The following is a 15,313-nucleotide window of genomic DNA, read 5'->3' as shown; positions in this document are numbered from 1 at the left end:
GTTAGAGGCAGAGGCAGAGAGAGGAGATGTCAGAAAGAGAAAGGGAGAGAGAGAAAAGAGACAGCCCTCTGCCATGTGTATGTAGATGCTAGCAGAGGCCAGAAGAGGGTGTCACATTTCCTGGAACTGGAGTTAAACATGATTACTGAGATTCCCAATATGTATACTGGGAGCCAAACTTGGGGACCTCTAGAAGAACAAATGCTGTTAAACACTGAGCCATCTCTACACCCCAAAGGATTTTTTTAAGTAGGAGAAAAATATAGAACCTTCAGAAAAGCAAGCAGAATTTTTAGGGAAAGATTACTTCCTAGTGAAAGGGAGATATAATAATTTTATATTAAAATTTCAAAGTAGAATTTCACTAAATTCTTTGACTACACTGAAATGAAAAATTAATGTCCCAACCAGGACATTCACATAGACACTTGAAGGTAAGAAAACATTTCCTACATTAATGAACCTAAGGTGTAAATTTAAAAATACTTAGAACCAGCCAGGTGTGGTGGCACACACCTGTGATCCCAGCACTTGGGGGGCAGAGGCAGGTGGATCTCTGTGAGTTGGAGGCCAGCCTGGTCTACAAAGCGAGTCCAGGACAGCCAGGGCGACATAGAGAAACCCTGTCTCGAAAAACAAAACAAAACAAAAAACACTTAGAACTAACCAGTTATGAAAATAGCATGCACAGAATGCTGCAAAAGTAATACTCTGAAAGAACGTGTAGCTCTAAATGTCCCCATTAAAGCCCATAAATTCTGTAGGCAGAGTGCTAGCGTATTATGGCGAACACTGAAAGTAGTATGGACATTGGGAAGCTCAGCATGAGACAGTCCTTTGGTTGTAACATGATGACTTCTTTTCCTACGGAGTTTTTAGTGCTCCTTTCATATTGTGCTCACCCTGTGTTAATGAAAGCCTTTTGAGGGCAAGGGCAATGCAGAAACATGATGGTGCACGTTCATAATAATTGTTATTAATTAGTTACTTTTTGTGTCTTTACAGACAGAAAAATAAGAACTATGAAATTCTCTGTAGAAATAGATTAGGCAATGACTTGTATGTGGAAAGGATGATGCAAACATTTAATGGCGCACCAAAGAATAAAGAAGTTCAGTGTGAAAAAATCATAATGGAAGAAAAAGGTAATTTGTTTTATACTTGTTGGTAAACTTACATTTTAGTATATGGTGTGTGAGTCTGTCAGTCAACACATGTTAAACTATATGAATAAAAAACGGAAATTGATTTGTCCAGTTCTCAATACTAGTTACTGTAACTTATAACCTTCAGAATTTGACAAGTTAACAAGAAACAATGCTACAGAGTATTTGAGTAACATAATTGTCCAGTCTGATTTGTATTCACCTTATATCAGAACTCTGTGCTCTTCAAATATTTATAAAAATTATAGAAAATTATTTTATGATATAGTTCACTACTGCAATGAACATTTCGTGTATGCAACACAATCGTCACATTCTTTTAGTAACTGGCTTAATGCTCACCATAACTATATAAAGTGGGTTTGACTCTCATTCTCCATGTCACAAAGGAGGAAACAGCCATACCAAAGTAACCTACGTTGTTGCTGTCCTAGAACTGGGGTTCTTATGCACTACACATACTGCCTCTCAACGTTTACAAGTTAGCATCCCTGAGGATACTGCATAAGCAAAGCCCGTGGTGTGTGGGCACAGGGATAAAGAGGAGGATGATAATATAATCGTAATTGCAGTTACTGCTTAACACAGGAGCCAGTTTTCTTTCTAAAGAATAAAATATACAAAGCCTTAGTAAAAAGAAGCATAGCTGTTGGTTTTTTTTTTTTTTTTTTTTTTTTTTAGTAAAAGAGCATCCATATGTCTTGGTGCAAATATTTGTTGCTCACTCCTGATACTCCCTTTTATGTGAAAGAGCAAGAAGAAATGCCCCCATCTCCTTCTGGTCTTTCCCTCATCCCTACCTTGAAGCAGAGGTGTGACTTGCGCCATGGGCACATTTAAGAGTACAAATGTGAATATACCTTGGTATCCTTTTCTTCCCTGGTAGCCTGGTAGTAGAAAGCACAAATCCCCTCCCCCCATTTATTTATTTATCTGTTCACTCTCTTTACATCTTGGTGGTAGCCCCCTCCCTCCTTACCACCCAGTCCCACCCTCTCTCCCTCTCCCCCATCCTCCCTCCCCTATTCCTCAGAAAAGGGGAGTCCTCCTACCCACCCACCCTGGCTCATCATGTCGCATCAGGTCCGAGCATTTCCTCTTCCCCCGTGTCCTAGCAAGGCAGTCCCGCCAAGGGGAAGTAATTGAAAAACTGGGAAGAGAGTCCATGCCAGAGAGAGCCCCTGCTCTCCTCATTAGACAGCCCACATGAAGTCAGAGCTGCCCATTGGCTACGTCTTTGTAGGGAGGCTAGGTCCAGCCCATGCAAGTCTCCTGGTTGGTGCCTCAGTCTCACCCATCTGGGCCGTCGTCAGTTGGCTCTATTGATCTTCCTGTGAAGCTCCTGTCATCTCTAGGTCCTTTTATCTTTCCCCCACTTTTCCACTAACCTTCCTATGATTCACGAAATATTTGGCTGTGAATCCAGCGTCTGTTTCAAGGCACAACTGGGTGGAGCCTCTCAGAGAACAACTCTGCTAGGCTCCTGTATGTAAGCATAGCAGAGTATCGTTAATAGTGTCAGGGTTTGCCTCTCTTCTATCGGATGGGTCTTGGTTGGGCCAGACATTGGTTGGACATTCCCTCTATCTCTGCACTATCTGTTCTATCTTTATCCCTGCCCACATCTTGTAGACAGGGTAAGTTTTGAGTTGAAGTTTTTGTGGGTGGGTTGGCGTTAGCCTCCGTCTACTAGGAGACTTGTCTAGTTAGAGGTTTGGGTAAAGATCTTTACCAATCATGCATCTAATAAAGGGCTAACATCCAATAAATATAAAGGACTCAAAACATTAAACACCAACAAACAAAATAACCCAATTAAAAAATGGGGCACAGAGCTAAACAGAGAATTCTCAACAGAGGAATCTCGAATGGCTGAGAAGCATTTAAAGAAATGCTCAATGTCCTTAGTCATTAGGGAAATGCAAATCAAAAAGACTCAGATTCCATCTTACTCTCATCAGAAAGGCTAAGATAAAAAACTCAAGTGACGGCACATGCTGGCAAAGGATGTGGAGAAAGGGGAACACTCCTTCATTGCTGGTGGGAGTGCAAACTTGTACAGCCACTTTGGAAATCAATCTGGTGCTTTCTCAAATTTGGGAATAGCTCTACCTCAAGACCACTCCTGGTATATACATCAAATATATACCTATATACCCCCCCAAAAAAAACACTTCACCATACAACAAGGACACTTGCTATGTTCATAGCAATTTTTTTTTCCTTTTTTTCTTTTTTTGGAGACAGGATTTCTCTGTGTAATAGCCCTGGCTGTCCTACTCTCACTCTGTGGACTGGGATGGCCTTCAACTCACAGAGCTCCTCCTGCTTCTGCCTCCTGAGTGCTGGGATTATAGGCATGTGCTTCCACACCTGGCTTGTTCATAGCAGCTCTATTAGTAATAGCCAGAATCCAGAAACAAATTATTAGCGTAAAGCCCTGGGTTTGAGCTACAGCACCACATAAGTGAAGTGTGTGCTTCATCCCTGTAATATCTCATTGCTCATGAAGTGCAAGCACGGGGATCAAGAGTTCAAGGTTATCCTCTGTCAGGTAGCAAGTTCAAGGTCAGCCTGAGATACATGAAGGCTTGTCTTTAAAAAATAAAAAGCATAATGGAAACGCAAATATACACTGTAGTTTGCAACAGAACATTTAGAAAAGAAGATAGGATAATCTTTTTATTTGTTTGTTTTGTTTTTTGTTTTCTGAGACAGGGTTTCTCTATGTAGCCTTGACTGTGCTGGACTCACTTTGTAGACCAGGCTGGCCTCGAACTCGCAAAGATTTGTCTGCCTCTGCTTCTCCGAATGCTGAGATTACAGGCGTACACCACTACACCTGGCTGGGATAATAATTCTTAATGATAGGTGTAAGGGACACACAAAAACTGAACCTAACGGCTGGGGCGGTAGCTCACTGACAGAGTGCCTTGTGCGCATGAGCAGCAGAATTCGATCCTTACAACCCATGTACAAATTCCAGCATGGTGGTTGCATGCTTGTGAACCCAGCAAAAACAAGAGAGTCCCTGGGGACCACTGAGTCAGGCTAGCCTTGCTGTGGGACATCTGAGCATGTCCTCTACTGTCCACGTGCCCACACACAATTAAGAGGCACATACACATGCATACACATGAAAAACCACCCACATTTGGCAAGATAGCTCTAGCACTGAGAAGGTGAAGGTAAGAGGACCGAGAAATCAATTTCCTTTTTCCACGCAGCTGATTCGAGTACAGCCTAGGCTACATGAAACTCTCCCTTAAACAACACAGCAAAGTCTTGAACGTGTTTGACACATACAGCTTTGTGGGCTAAATGTAGCTAAGTGATCAGCTATGACGGTGGCGTCAACAAAATTAGTAGCCAGCGTCAATTGTTAGTAGCCATGTAACAGCATTTTCCTATGCTGAACTTACTGAAATGTTAGTTAAATGGTAGAAAAAGGGAAGATAACGCAATGATCAAAGCTCATATTCTCTTTAGTTTATCAAAATAGATCAAGAATTTATTCTGTGCACGACTTTGTAAATGTTTCTAAGGTAAGTTATTAAGTATTTGATTGTGAGTATTTTATTGTGTGTTTAATATTCTTATTCATTGAAAAGGGTCATTAGATACCAAAGGACCACCTGTCCCACCTTCTCCTTCTCCCTTCCCTATCCTCCTCCTCTCCCCTCCCCTCTCCTTCCCCCTCCTGCTCTTCCCACCCTCCTCTTCCTCTTCTTCATCCTCCTCTCCCCTCCCCTCTCCTTCCCCCTCCTGCTCTTCCCTCCCCTCCTCTTCCTCTTCTTCTCCTTTGCTGAGAACCTTGGTTTCATATTGTGTGGTTTACTAGGGAAGTGACTACATTTGCTAGGCCCAGATTCTATTTCCATTTTTCAAGGAGACAGTTCTTTATTAGAACACCATTAAAACAAAACAAAACAAAACAAAAAACCTTCACATCGTTCTTTAGCTGAACGTTTTAGTAGGGTCAGTAGTGGCTTTCCAAAGTACTATTTGAAGATCAATGACATTTCCAATTTAAATTTGGTCACCATTGCTGTATTTGATGACTTAAATAAATTTAATTAAGGTTTTTGACAATGTCATTTTCCCAACAGGTACAATATTTATTACCTAAATAGTTGTGTAGGGAACTTTACTGAGTAACAAGGAATGAGATGTTTCCCACAGCAGATGTGTAAAGTATAAGATGCTCTGTGTTACCCACTTACAAAAACATGGTCTGGGTGTGTCCAAGTCTGCATCACATGACAGCCCTGCAGTGACAGGCTGATGAGGCGATTGTCCTGCAGCATAGGCTAAGGAGGAGGGAGTACCAGAGGTAGAGTGAGGCTAACCTGGGGCTGTCGCTAATACAGGAAGGCATTTCTGTATGCTAATAGTGAGGCAACTTAGTTTCTCCCAAGGTCCCTCATGAAATATCTCTTCATTATTTTCTTGTCATTGCTATTGAAATTAGTATGTTTTTAATAGAAAATAATTTTAGATTTTTCTACAACCAATTGCATACAAAGCTATTGGGATTCTGCTTCAGTCTGCCTACTTGTGATGTCACTGCCTACCTGCCATGGGGGCATGGCCCTGCCCAGTATATAAAAGGACAGACCATCCTTAACCCTCCTTCTTATCTCTCTTTCTCTCTTACCTACCTCCTTTCTCTCTTCCTCTGTCTCTCTTTGTCTCTCTGTCTCTCTCTGTCTCTGTCTCTGTCTCTCTGCTCCGCCCCCCCTCTAGGGTACCCTTCCCCAGTTTCCTTCTCTCCCCATGCTCATTTAATAAACCTTATATAATCTAATATCTGGTATCTGGTATCTTATTATCTTATGTCTTATTTTTAAATTATTAAAGCTATGATATTAGAATACACCTTAATATCTTTTTGCATTTTCTGTCTGTTTAGGCATAATGGCCACTGCTTGGGATTTGTATGATTCTTTGAACATCCCAGAAGTTTTGCTATCAGCAAAATCATCTGTATGTGGAAGTAAAGGAAATTTACTTGCTAAAGACCGAGACACAAACCTACCAGGAAAGTCCCATGGGCAAAAGGGAGTCTGCATCCATCCCGGCATACACAGGATGTCTTCACATGCATTTTATATTCATCTGGGGAAGTTACGGAGTTTTCTTATCCACAGAACAGGAAAAGTACACCTTTACTTAGGGACTCTGTTAGTGTTCAAAGTGTCCTGGATTCTGAGTGTGAAATTAGGGTGCTTGTTTGTTTGGTTTTGGGTGCCTGCCAGGAGTTTGTTGTTGTTTGACATGGAGTCTGGAACTTGTTATGTGCACCAGGCTGACCTCAATTTGTGGAGTTTCTCCTACTCAGACTCTGATGCTGAGAGTAAAGGCATTTACCATGCGTGGGCCTTGTTTTCGAGTTATTCTCTGGTGCATCTTTGCTTTCTCTCTCTTTGTACCTTTTTTTTTTTTTCATGGATATGCATGTATGTGTTTGTGTGTTGTGTGAGTGTGCAATTCTTCAATCATAAATTATATTTGCTTTACATGCTTTAATTTTATTTGCATATATATGTATATTGTATATGCTCAGATGTGCATGTAAATACTCCTATATGCATGTAGAGGTCAAAGGACACTGAAATTATCATTTGTTAGGTGCTATCCATTTTGTGTGTTTTTTGTTTTGTTTTGTTTTGTTTTTTTGAGACAGTTTCTTACTGGCCTTGAACTCCACATTTGGCTAGACTGGCTTGCCAGTAACCTCCATCTGTCCTGAATTAGGAGTGAGAACTACTAACTACTGCTGCTGCTGCTGCTGCTGCTGCTGCTGCTGCTGCTGCTGCTGCTGCTTCCTTTAAGCGAGGTCTCACTGTATAACCCTGGCTGGCCTGGAACTTACTTACATGGACCAGGCTGGCCTCAGAGATCCTCCTGCCTTTGTCTTCGGAGTGCAGAGATTCAAAGCGAGAAGCACCTGGCCCTGCCTAGACCCAGTGTTTCCACACTGAGCTCAAGTCCTCATGCTTGCGTAGCAAGCATGTTACTAACTGTGCTCTCATTTTCTCCTAATTTCTACTGGACATTTTCACTGCAGAATTCTGGGTAAATTGTTCTTTTCATCCAGCAGCCAGAGAACCTATGGAAATTCTTCTACAATCTCTTGTTTGTAATGAAAAGTATGTTCAAATAAGTTTTCTTCCTATACATGCCCTCCCCTTCACTGCTTTAATATTTCTAGTCATATTCATTTCTATTCATATAATATATATGTATATGTATACACACAGAGAGAGAGAGAGAGAGAGAGAGAGAGTGTCTTTGGTGGATGTCTTTAGGTTTCCCTCTTCAAGGATTACTCAGCTTCTTCATTCTGTTTTTGTTCTTTGCTAAATTCTATGTATTTTCAACTACTGTGTCTGGCACTTTTTCCAGTAACAGTTTCTTTCCCTTCTGAGACGCTAATCACCTGAACATCGTAATCTCACGGGTCTCTGAGACTCTGTATTTTTATTCAGAGTGTATACTCCTTGGTTTAAAAAATTACTTTTATTTTAAGTTATGCATATGTGTGGCAGTGGGGACTGGAGGAGGCTGGAAGAGGATGTCAGATCCCCTCAAGATGGAGTCACAGGCAGTTATGAGCTTAGAGATGCGGGAGCGAGAATTAAATTTGGTCTTTTTTGTTGTTGTTGTTAAAGATTTATTATGTTTACAGTGCTATGCCTGCATGTACATCAGCAGGCCAGAAGAGGGCATCAGATCACATTATGCATGGTTATGAGTCACCATGTGGTTGCTGGGAGTTGAACCCAGGACCTCTGGAAGAACAATCAGTGCTCTTAACCTCTGAGCCATCTCTGCAGCCCCAAATTTGGTCTTCTATAAGAGCATTCTTAACCACTGAGCCATCTCTTCATCTGTTCTTTAAGTTAACGTGTTGCTATTTTGTTTTCATGAGCCAGATGTAGTGGGACACATCTTTAATCACAGCACTCAGGCAGAGGCAGTCAGATCTCTGTGAGTTCTAGGCCAGCCTGGTCTACAGAATGAGTTCAAGGAGCAGCCCAGCCTACATAGAGAGACCCTGCCTCAAAACAAACAAACAAGCAAACAAACAAACAAACGGTTTATAAAAAATTCTTTTCTTGAGTATGCTGATGCTCTTTTCTTTTTCCTTCCTATTTTTCATAACTCATTAATTAAAAGTTTAAATGTTGACTATTTCAATTTTTTTTTTAATTTAAGTGTTCTATTCCTTTGATAGTTTTTTGTTGTTGTTTCAAGGATGGTCATAAACACTGACAAAGTTTTTTGTTTTGGTTTTGGTTTTGCTTTTTTTTTTTTTTTTGAGACAATGTTTTTCTGTGTAGCCTTGGCTGTCCTGGACATGCTTTGTAGACCAGGCTGCCCTTGAACTCATAACGATCTGCCTGCCTCTGCCTCCCAAGTACTGGGATTAAAGGCATGTAGCACCATTTCTGGTTTTGGCAAAGTATTTTTATGATGACCTCTGTGAATTCTTTGTTAGGTAATTCTACTGTCTCATCTTGGTATTTGTGTCTACTGATTATCATCTTTTCTGTTTGAGATTTTCATTGCTCTTGGCACAGGGAATGACTTTCAGTTGAAATCTAGATGTAAATCTTCTATCGTACTAGGCTTTGACAGTGTGTATGTTGGGCAGTGGGAGTCGCTGTCTTATAACTACCAATCAGTGGTAGAAGTTCAGAGTTTTTAAGCCAGAGACTCACTGTACAGGCCAGGTGTGCTGACCTGTCTTCCTCAGCCTCCTGAGTGCTGGGGTGGGAAGCATATCCCTTCAGACCCAGCAGAAGACCAGGGTTTGTACCTGACTTTCTGTGGCTCCTGAGGGACATGGCTGCTGGACTCTGCTGGCACTCCAGCTTCCTTCGTCCTTCGGTGCTTAGAGTGGATAGAATTGCCTCATTACCTACTCAACCACATACAGTGCTGAGATCCCAGAGAAGAGGCTATGGTAATTACTGCTGGGTGGTCATAAAAGTCCTGACCCCTGACAGTCAACTCTAGTGTGGAGAAGGGAAACCCTGGTGTCTGAGCAATCCCAAGCTCCTCAGCTGTCGTGTCTGGCGTGCTCATGTGTAGTAGAGATGAATGTTCTGTTCCTCAACTGTAGCTTCTCTGAAACCACAAATGATGTCAAGGCCCCATGGTGAGGGTGGAAGCCAGGTTGTCACGTATCCTTTCCGCTTCCCGCCAGTTCTACAGTAGGGCTGCTGCAGTTGACTGGATGTCCTCTAACAGCTTTGTTAAAGCTGCTTCTTGACCCCCTAAACAGGATGATCAGGCCTCTTGTGGGCATTTCTCTTTGGGTTCAGTGTGTCGCCAAGTTGCTGTCTTTGTTTGCAGTGTCTTGTACAATAGAATCACCACTGTGCCGTTCCTTGGGTTCCAGGGACCCTGAATGATCTCACTCTTCTTCTTTCAAGGGCTCTTTCTGTTTGTCTTCTGTATGATTTTCCTTGTCTGTTTTTTTTTGTTTGTTTGTTTGTTTGTTTTGTTTTCAAGACAGGGTTTCTCTTGTAGCCCTGGCTGTCCTGGACTCACTTTGTAGACCAGGTTGGCCTTGAATTCACAAAGATCTGTCTGCCTCTGCCTCTCAAGTGTTGGGAATAAAAGCGTGTGCCACCATGCCCAGCATTGTTTGCTTGTTTTTTTTTTTTTTTTAAGTTTGATTTAACATAAGGAATAAAGAAAAGTACATACCATCTTCACAGACATTTTCACACTAGCAATTTACTAAGTAGTATGGCAGGGAGAATAGTGGTGTCTATTTAGTCAAAGTTCCATAAAAGACAGAGCTGGTGTATTAGGTACGTTTCTGTTGCTGTGATAAAACACCACGACCAAGGCAATGTATAAAAGAAAGCATTTAATTGGACTCATGGATTGAGAGGGTTAGAGTCCATGATGGCAAAGAAAAGGCATTGTAGTAGGAACAGCTGAGAATTCACATCTTGATCCATTAGCAGGAGGCCGAAGGGGAGAGAGCGCGCTGGGGATAGCACCAGTCTTTGGAAACCAACAAGGCCACACCTTCCCCAAAAGTCTTCCTGCTTCAGATAATCTGACTGAGAAACTGTCTCACAGGAATGCCCAGCAGCTTACATTTTAGTTGACTCCAGATTCAGTCAATTTGACAACCAAGATCAGCTATCACCATCCCCCAAGGTGATAATCATTCCTCCAAAACTGTGAATGTGTCACCTTACAAAGAAGGAAGGATTGTCTTCACACACGATTACAGATTGCTCTTCACTTGGAAGGTCATCCTGGATGATCTTGTTGCCCAGTCTAAACACATAGCACGTGAAGGGCCAGAAAGTTCATTTCTCAACTGCCATTTGAGAGCACGCTGTAATGCCAGAAGAAAGTCCGAGAGACACAGTGTTGCTGTCCTTGAAGTTTAAGCAGAGGTTTAGGGTAACTCTTCAAAAGGCAGAGAAGCCAGGAAAACAAATTATCCTGAGCCTCTAAAAAAGAATATTGTCTCATCAGCTTGTTTTTAGTTCAGTGCACAAGTAACATTCCCTAATAATAAAGAGAACTTCAGGATAGTCAGATTGTGTTAATTGAGCCATGTGGTTTTTATGGCAGCCACCAAGCTAGTGGAGAACAAGTACAGAGCTCTCCTGCAACTTAAACTTTTTACGTTTACAGACAGTGAAAGTAGTTCCCTAATGGACATAGAAAGTGTAATTATGGCTAAAGTTCACGAGGACGAAGAAGACCATTCAGAGGCAATATTAAAATCTGAGAAGCTTCACCAAGACTTATTTTTCATGGAAAGAGTTTTGATGGAAAATGTGTTTCAGCCGAAGCTCGCAGCCTACCGTCAACTCCCTGTTTTTAAAGGTATTTTTAAAAGTCAGTCATGCTTAGACAAACTCAAGTAATTGAAAAAATTAATTGTACTATTGAATATTTCTAAATGTAATTTCCACACCGCATGTGTTTATATAATTTTAACCACTTATTAACCACCGCGGGAGAAGCACTAGAGTCCAGACTCCGCATCCACAGAGGGTTGTCCCTCGGATTCGGAACTTCAGAAGAGCCATGTTCTTGTTTTCTTCTTGTTCCTACATTGAGTCAGGCACTTGCTTTTTATGGTGTTTCTCCCCGTGTGGTCTCCTCGGCACTGCCATTGATTCTTCAGGCTCCCATTCTTTTAGCCTACACCCTAATATTAATGACAGGGCATCCATCCCTTTCTCTCCACTACAAACCCTCTGTCACATGGTCAGAGAGTATTTTATCCTTGCTGTTTACAAATTTATTTTTAGTTTTCTGATTTTCTAAGGCTAGAACCCAAGACCTTGTACATGTTCTGGCTCTGAGCTATACTTCCAGTCTCTTTGAGTATTTTTTGTTGTTGCTTTGTTTTGTTTTGTTCTTTTTAGAGATTAATTTAGCTTCTTAACACATGAATGGAGTGAAGCCTCCATATGTCATGAGTCATTTGATTCCTGGTCTATTTCTTTCTACTAGCTTATCCTATCTTGCAGATTTATCCCAAATCCCTTATGACCACGGAATGCCCAGTGTTCAGAGCGTCCCATTGCTTAGGGTGAACTACATGTGCCAGAGTGTTTTCCAGATGTCTGCAGTCTGGCCAGAGACTGTCATTATATTGTCTGGAAGTGTTTTGGAATTCAGAAACCACTGAAATCTGTCTGGCAGTCCACACCTTCCCAGTATTATCTTTCCCTGTTGTAGTCCCAATTTTTCATGAACTCTTCTTGATCCTCAAATCTATGTGGTTACATAAAAAGATTAGACTACCAAATAAGGTGTGTGGCAAATGCTTATACATTTCTTGCCTGGAGAAAATTAGGATAATATTTTTATTTTTATTTTTCCCGAGTGTCCAGATTCTTTTATTTATTTATTTTTTATAATTTATTCAAATTACATCCTGAGTGTTGTTATCCTGTTCCTCTTATCTTCCATTCCCCCCCTTGCTCCCTCTTCTGCCTATTTCCCTCCCCAAGACCTCTGATAAAGGGGTGCCCTCCTGCCCCAACTGTCTGGTGACAGTTTATTAGGTCTCATCAGGATAGCCTGCACCCCCTTCCTCTCTGTCCCCACTAGGCCGTCTTGCTGAGAAGCAGTGACCAAATAGTGGGCACTCAAGTGCATGTAAGAGGTTCAGCAGCAGTCTGCCCTCCCCACCCCAATGTGGAGAATGGTCAGTCCGTCAGTTGGTTACGTCTGAACAAGGGCTGCATGCACTGTCCTTGGCTGGTGCATCCATTTGGGCAGACCCAGCTGTGTCCAGATCCACAGGCCTCAATGGGCTCCCTGTGGAGCTCCTGCTCCCTCCCGGACCTTCCATCCTCCCATGCTTCCCTACAACTCTCAGCGCTCTGCCCAGAGTCCAGTTTGAGTTCAAGTATCTGTCCCAGAGGACATCAGTGTTGGACTAATATCCACTTATAAGTGAGTATATACCATGCATGTCTTTTTGGGTCTGGGCTACCTCACTCATGATGATCATTTCTAGTTCCATTCATTTGCCTGCAAATTTCAAGATTTCCTTGTTTTTAATAGCTGAATAGTATTCCACAGTTTCTTTATCCATTCTTCAGTTCAGGGACATCTGTGTTGTTTCCAGATTCTGGCTATTAGGAATAAAGCTGCTATGAACATAATTGAGCAAATGTCCTTGTTGTATGGTGGAGCAGCTTTCAGATCTATGCCCAGGAGTGGTGTAGCTGTGTCTTGAGGTAACACTATTCCCAATTACCTGAGAAAGCACCAGATTGATTTTCAAAGTGGCTTTACAAGTTTGCACTCCCACCAACAATGAAGGAGTGTTCCCCTTTCTCCACATCCTTGCCAGCATGTGCTGTCATTTGAGTTTTTGATCTTAGCCATTCTGATAGGTGTAAGATGGAATCTCAGATTTGCATTTCCCTGATGTCTAGGGACGTTGAGCATTCAAGTGTTTCTGCGTTTGATAGTCCTCTGTTGAGAATTCTCTGTTTAGTTCTATGCCCCATTTTTTAATTGGATTATTTGGTTTGGTAGTGTTTAATTTCTTGAGTTCTTTATATATTTTAGGCATTAGCCCTTTGTCAGATGCAGGGTTGGTGAAGATCTTTTCCCAGTCTGCAGGCTGTTGCTTTGTTCTGTTGACAGTGTCCTTTGCCTTACAGAAGCTTTTCAGTTTCATAAGGCTCCATTTATTAATTGTTAACCTTAGTGCCTGAGATATTGGTGTTCTGTTCAGGAAGTTGTCTCTTGTGCCAATGTGTTCCAGGCTCTTCCCTACTTTTTCTTCTAATAGATTTAGTGTATCTGGTTTTATGTTGAGGACTTTAATCCACTTGGACTTGAGTTTTGTGCAGGGTGATAAATATGGATCTACTTGCATTTTTCTACATGTAGACATCCAGTTAGACCAGCAACATTTGTTGAAGATATCATTCACCATGACCAAGTAGGCTTTATCCCAGGTATGCAGGGATGGTTCAACATATGGAAATCCATCAACGTAATCCACCATATAAACAAACTGAAAAAACAAGGCGCATACCTAAACATAATAAAGGCTGTATACAGCAAGCCAATAGCCAGCATCAAATTAAATGGAGAGAAATTCAAGGAACTTCCACTAAAACCAGAGACTAGACAAGGCTGCCCACTCTCTCTGTAGCTCATCAATATAGTACTTGAAGTTCTAGATAGAGCAATAAGACCACAAAAGGAGATCAAGGGAAGCCTTGCTCTTTGCTTACTTGCTCTCACTCACAAGTCCATGCTTTGACTAGCGCCAGAGCCTACTTTTTTGGGATTCTGGCAAACACTGAAGATCAGCTGAACTGTATACAGTCTTGTGGACTGAACAACTGCTGGATTCTTGGGACTTTGGGTAGACAGCCGTTGTTGGACTAGCTGGCCCACAGCCTGTAAGACACTCTAATAAATCCTCTAGAGAACCCTGACTAATTCAACAACCCTCATATCATGAGCGAATAAACACATGTAGCTATTGATGAGGCAAATACTTTTGTGCTTCCCCCAACCTTTCATAGCCATTGGACTTAAGAAACAAGCCAGCTGAAAGCATATAATTTCTCACAAGCATTATACAGTCCTAAAATTATAAATGCATAAGGTGTGTGTGAAGCACAGAACAATTAAGGCTGTTTTTTTGCTCTTTGTATGAGCATAAAAAAAGACATCTATAAATCTTCATTCCATTTGAAGAATTGATTCTAATTATAATTCATAGGGGTTCTATAGCCAACAAGAAGCATTGTCTGTGTATGGACATTCATGTCTCACCCAGTCTCAAATTTCTTCAAGGCTGTCAAATACAAATAGCCAAAACACTAAGAATGTAACATTTATATAATTCCTGATTGTGTCGTGGCTCTTCTTGCTATATAGGCAGTTTATTGTATATATGTGCAATAATATAAATGTATATGTGAAAAATAAAAAATATTTAATAAAAATTAAAAAAAAGAAACAAGCCAACCATACACACTTATTTTCAGTGGTTCTAGAGCCCCACAATCACAACTTAGGGCCCTTTAACAAGACATCACATTGGTCCATTTCATGAATGCCGATTGGACCCTGTAAGCAATATGTGAACAATTGGCAAGGTATTTTTATATCAGAAGGAAGAAATAATTAAATGTGGAGGGAAAGAACTAGAAACCTCCTGCCTCCGTTAAATTTTAAGGAGCCCATGAGTATGAGATATATTCTCTCTCCGTGTCCCTGTCCCTGTCTGTCTGCCCCCTCTTTCTCTCTGGTGTGTGTGTGTGTGTGTGTGTGTAGTGCATACATGTGAGTTTGTGGTTACCTATGCCCATGTACATGCATAAGGAAGCCAGAACATCAGGAGATCTGGTGTCGTCCTCTGTGGTTCTCTCCCTTACTGCCTTGAGATTGAGCCAGAAGTTGCTCTGTTTTTGGCTAGGTTAGTTGGCCAGTTAGCTTTTAGGATGCATGTTTTTCTGCCATACAATACTGAGATTATAAGCATGTGCAGCCATATTCAGCATGTGTGTGTGTGTGTGTGTGTGTGGGTGTGTGTGTGTGTTCTGGAGATTCACATTTGGGTCCTTATGCTTACAGAACAAGAACTCTTACCCACTAAGTCATCTCCTCAG

General features: G+C 41.5%; 1 protein-coding gene across 1 annotated transcript in view; it reads left to right on the top strand.

Moving 5' to 3' along the window:
* The window catches only part of Dnai4 (dynein axonemal intermediate chain 4), a 58,679-nt gene that overhangs the window by 25,146 nt on the left and 18,220 nt on the right, over window positions 1-15,313 (top strand). The window contains exons 6-8 of the mRNA XM_051171993.1: window positions 1,006-1,145; window positions 6,079-6,211; window positions 10,846-11,036. Coding sequence (XP_051027950.1) covers window positions 1,006-1,145; window positions 6,079-6,211; window positions 10,846-11,036 — 464 coding nt within the window. The remainder of the gene's footprint in view (window positions 1-1,005; window positions 1,146-6,078; window positions 6,212-10,845; window positions 11,037-15,313) is intronic.

This window comes from Acomys russatus, chromosome 29 (genome assembly GCF_903995435.1).
Source record: "Acomys russatus chromosome 29, mAcoRus1.1, whole genome shotgun sequence".
Lineage (NCBI taxonomy): Eukaryota > Metazoa > Chordata > Mammalia > Rodentia > Muridae > Acomys > Acomys russatus.
Note: the sequence above shows the minus strand (reverse complement) of the source record. Positions and strands in the feature narration are given on the sequence as shown.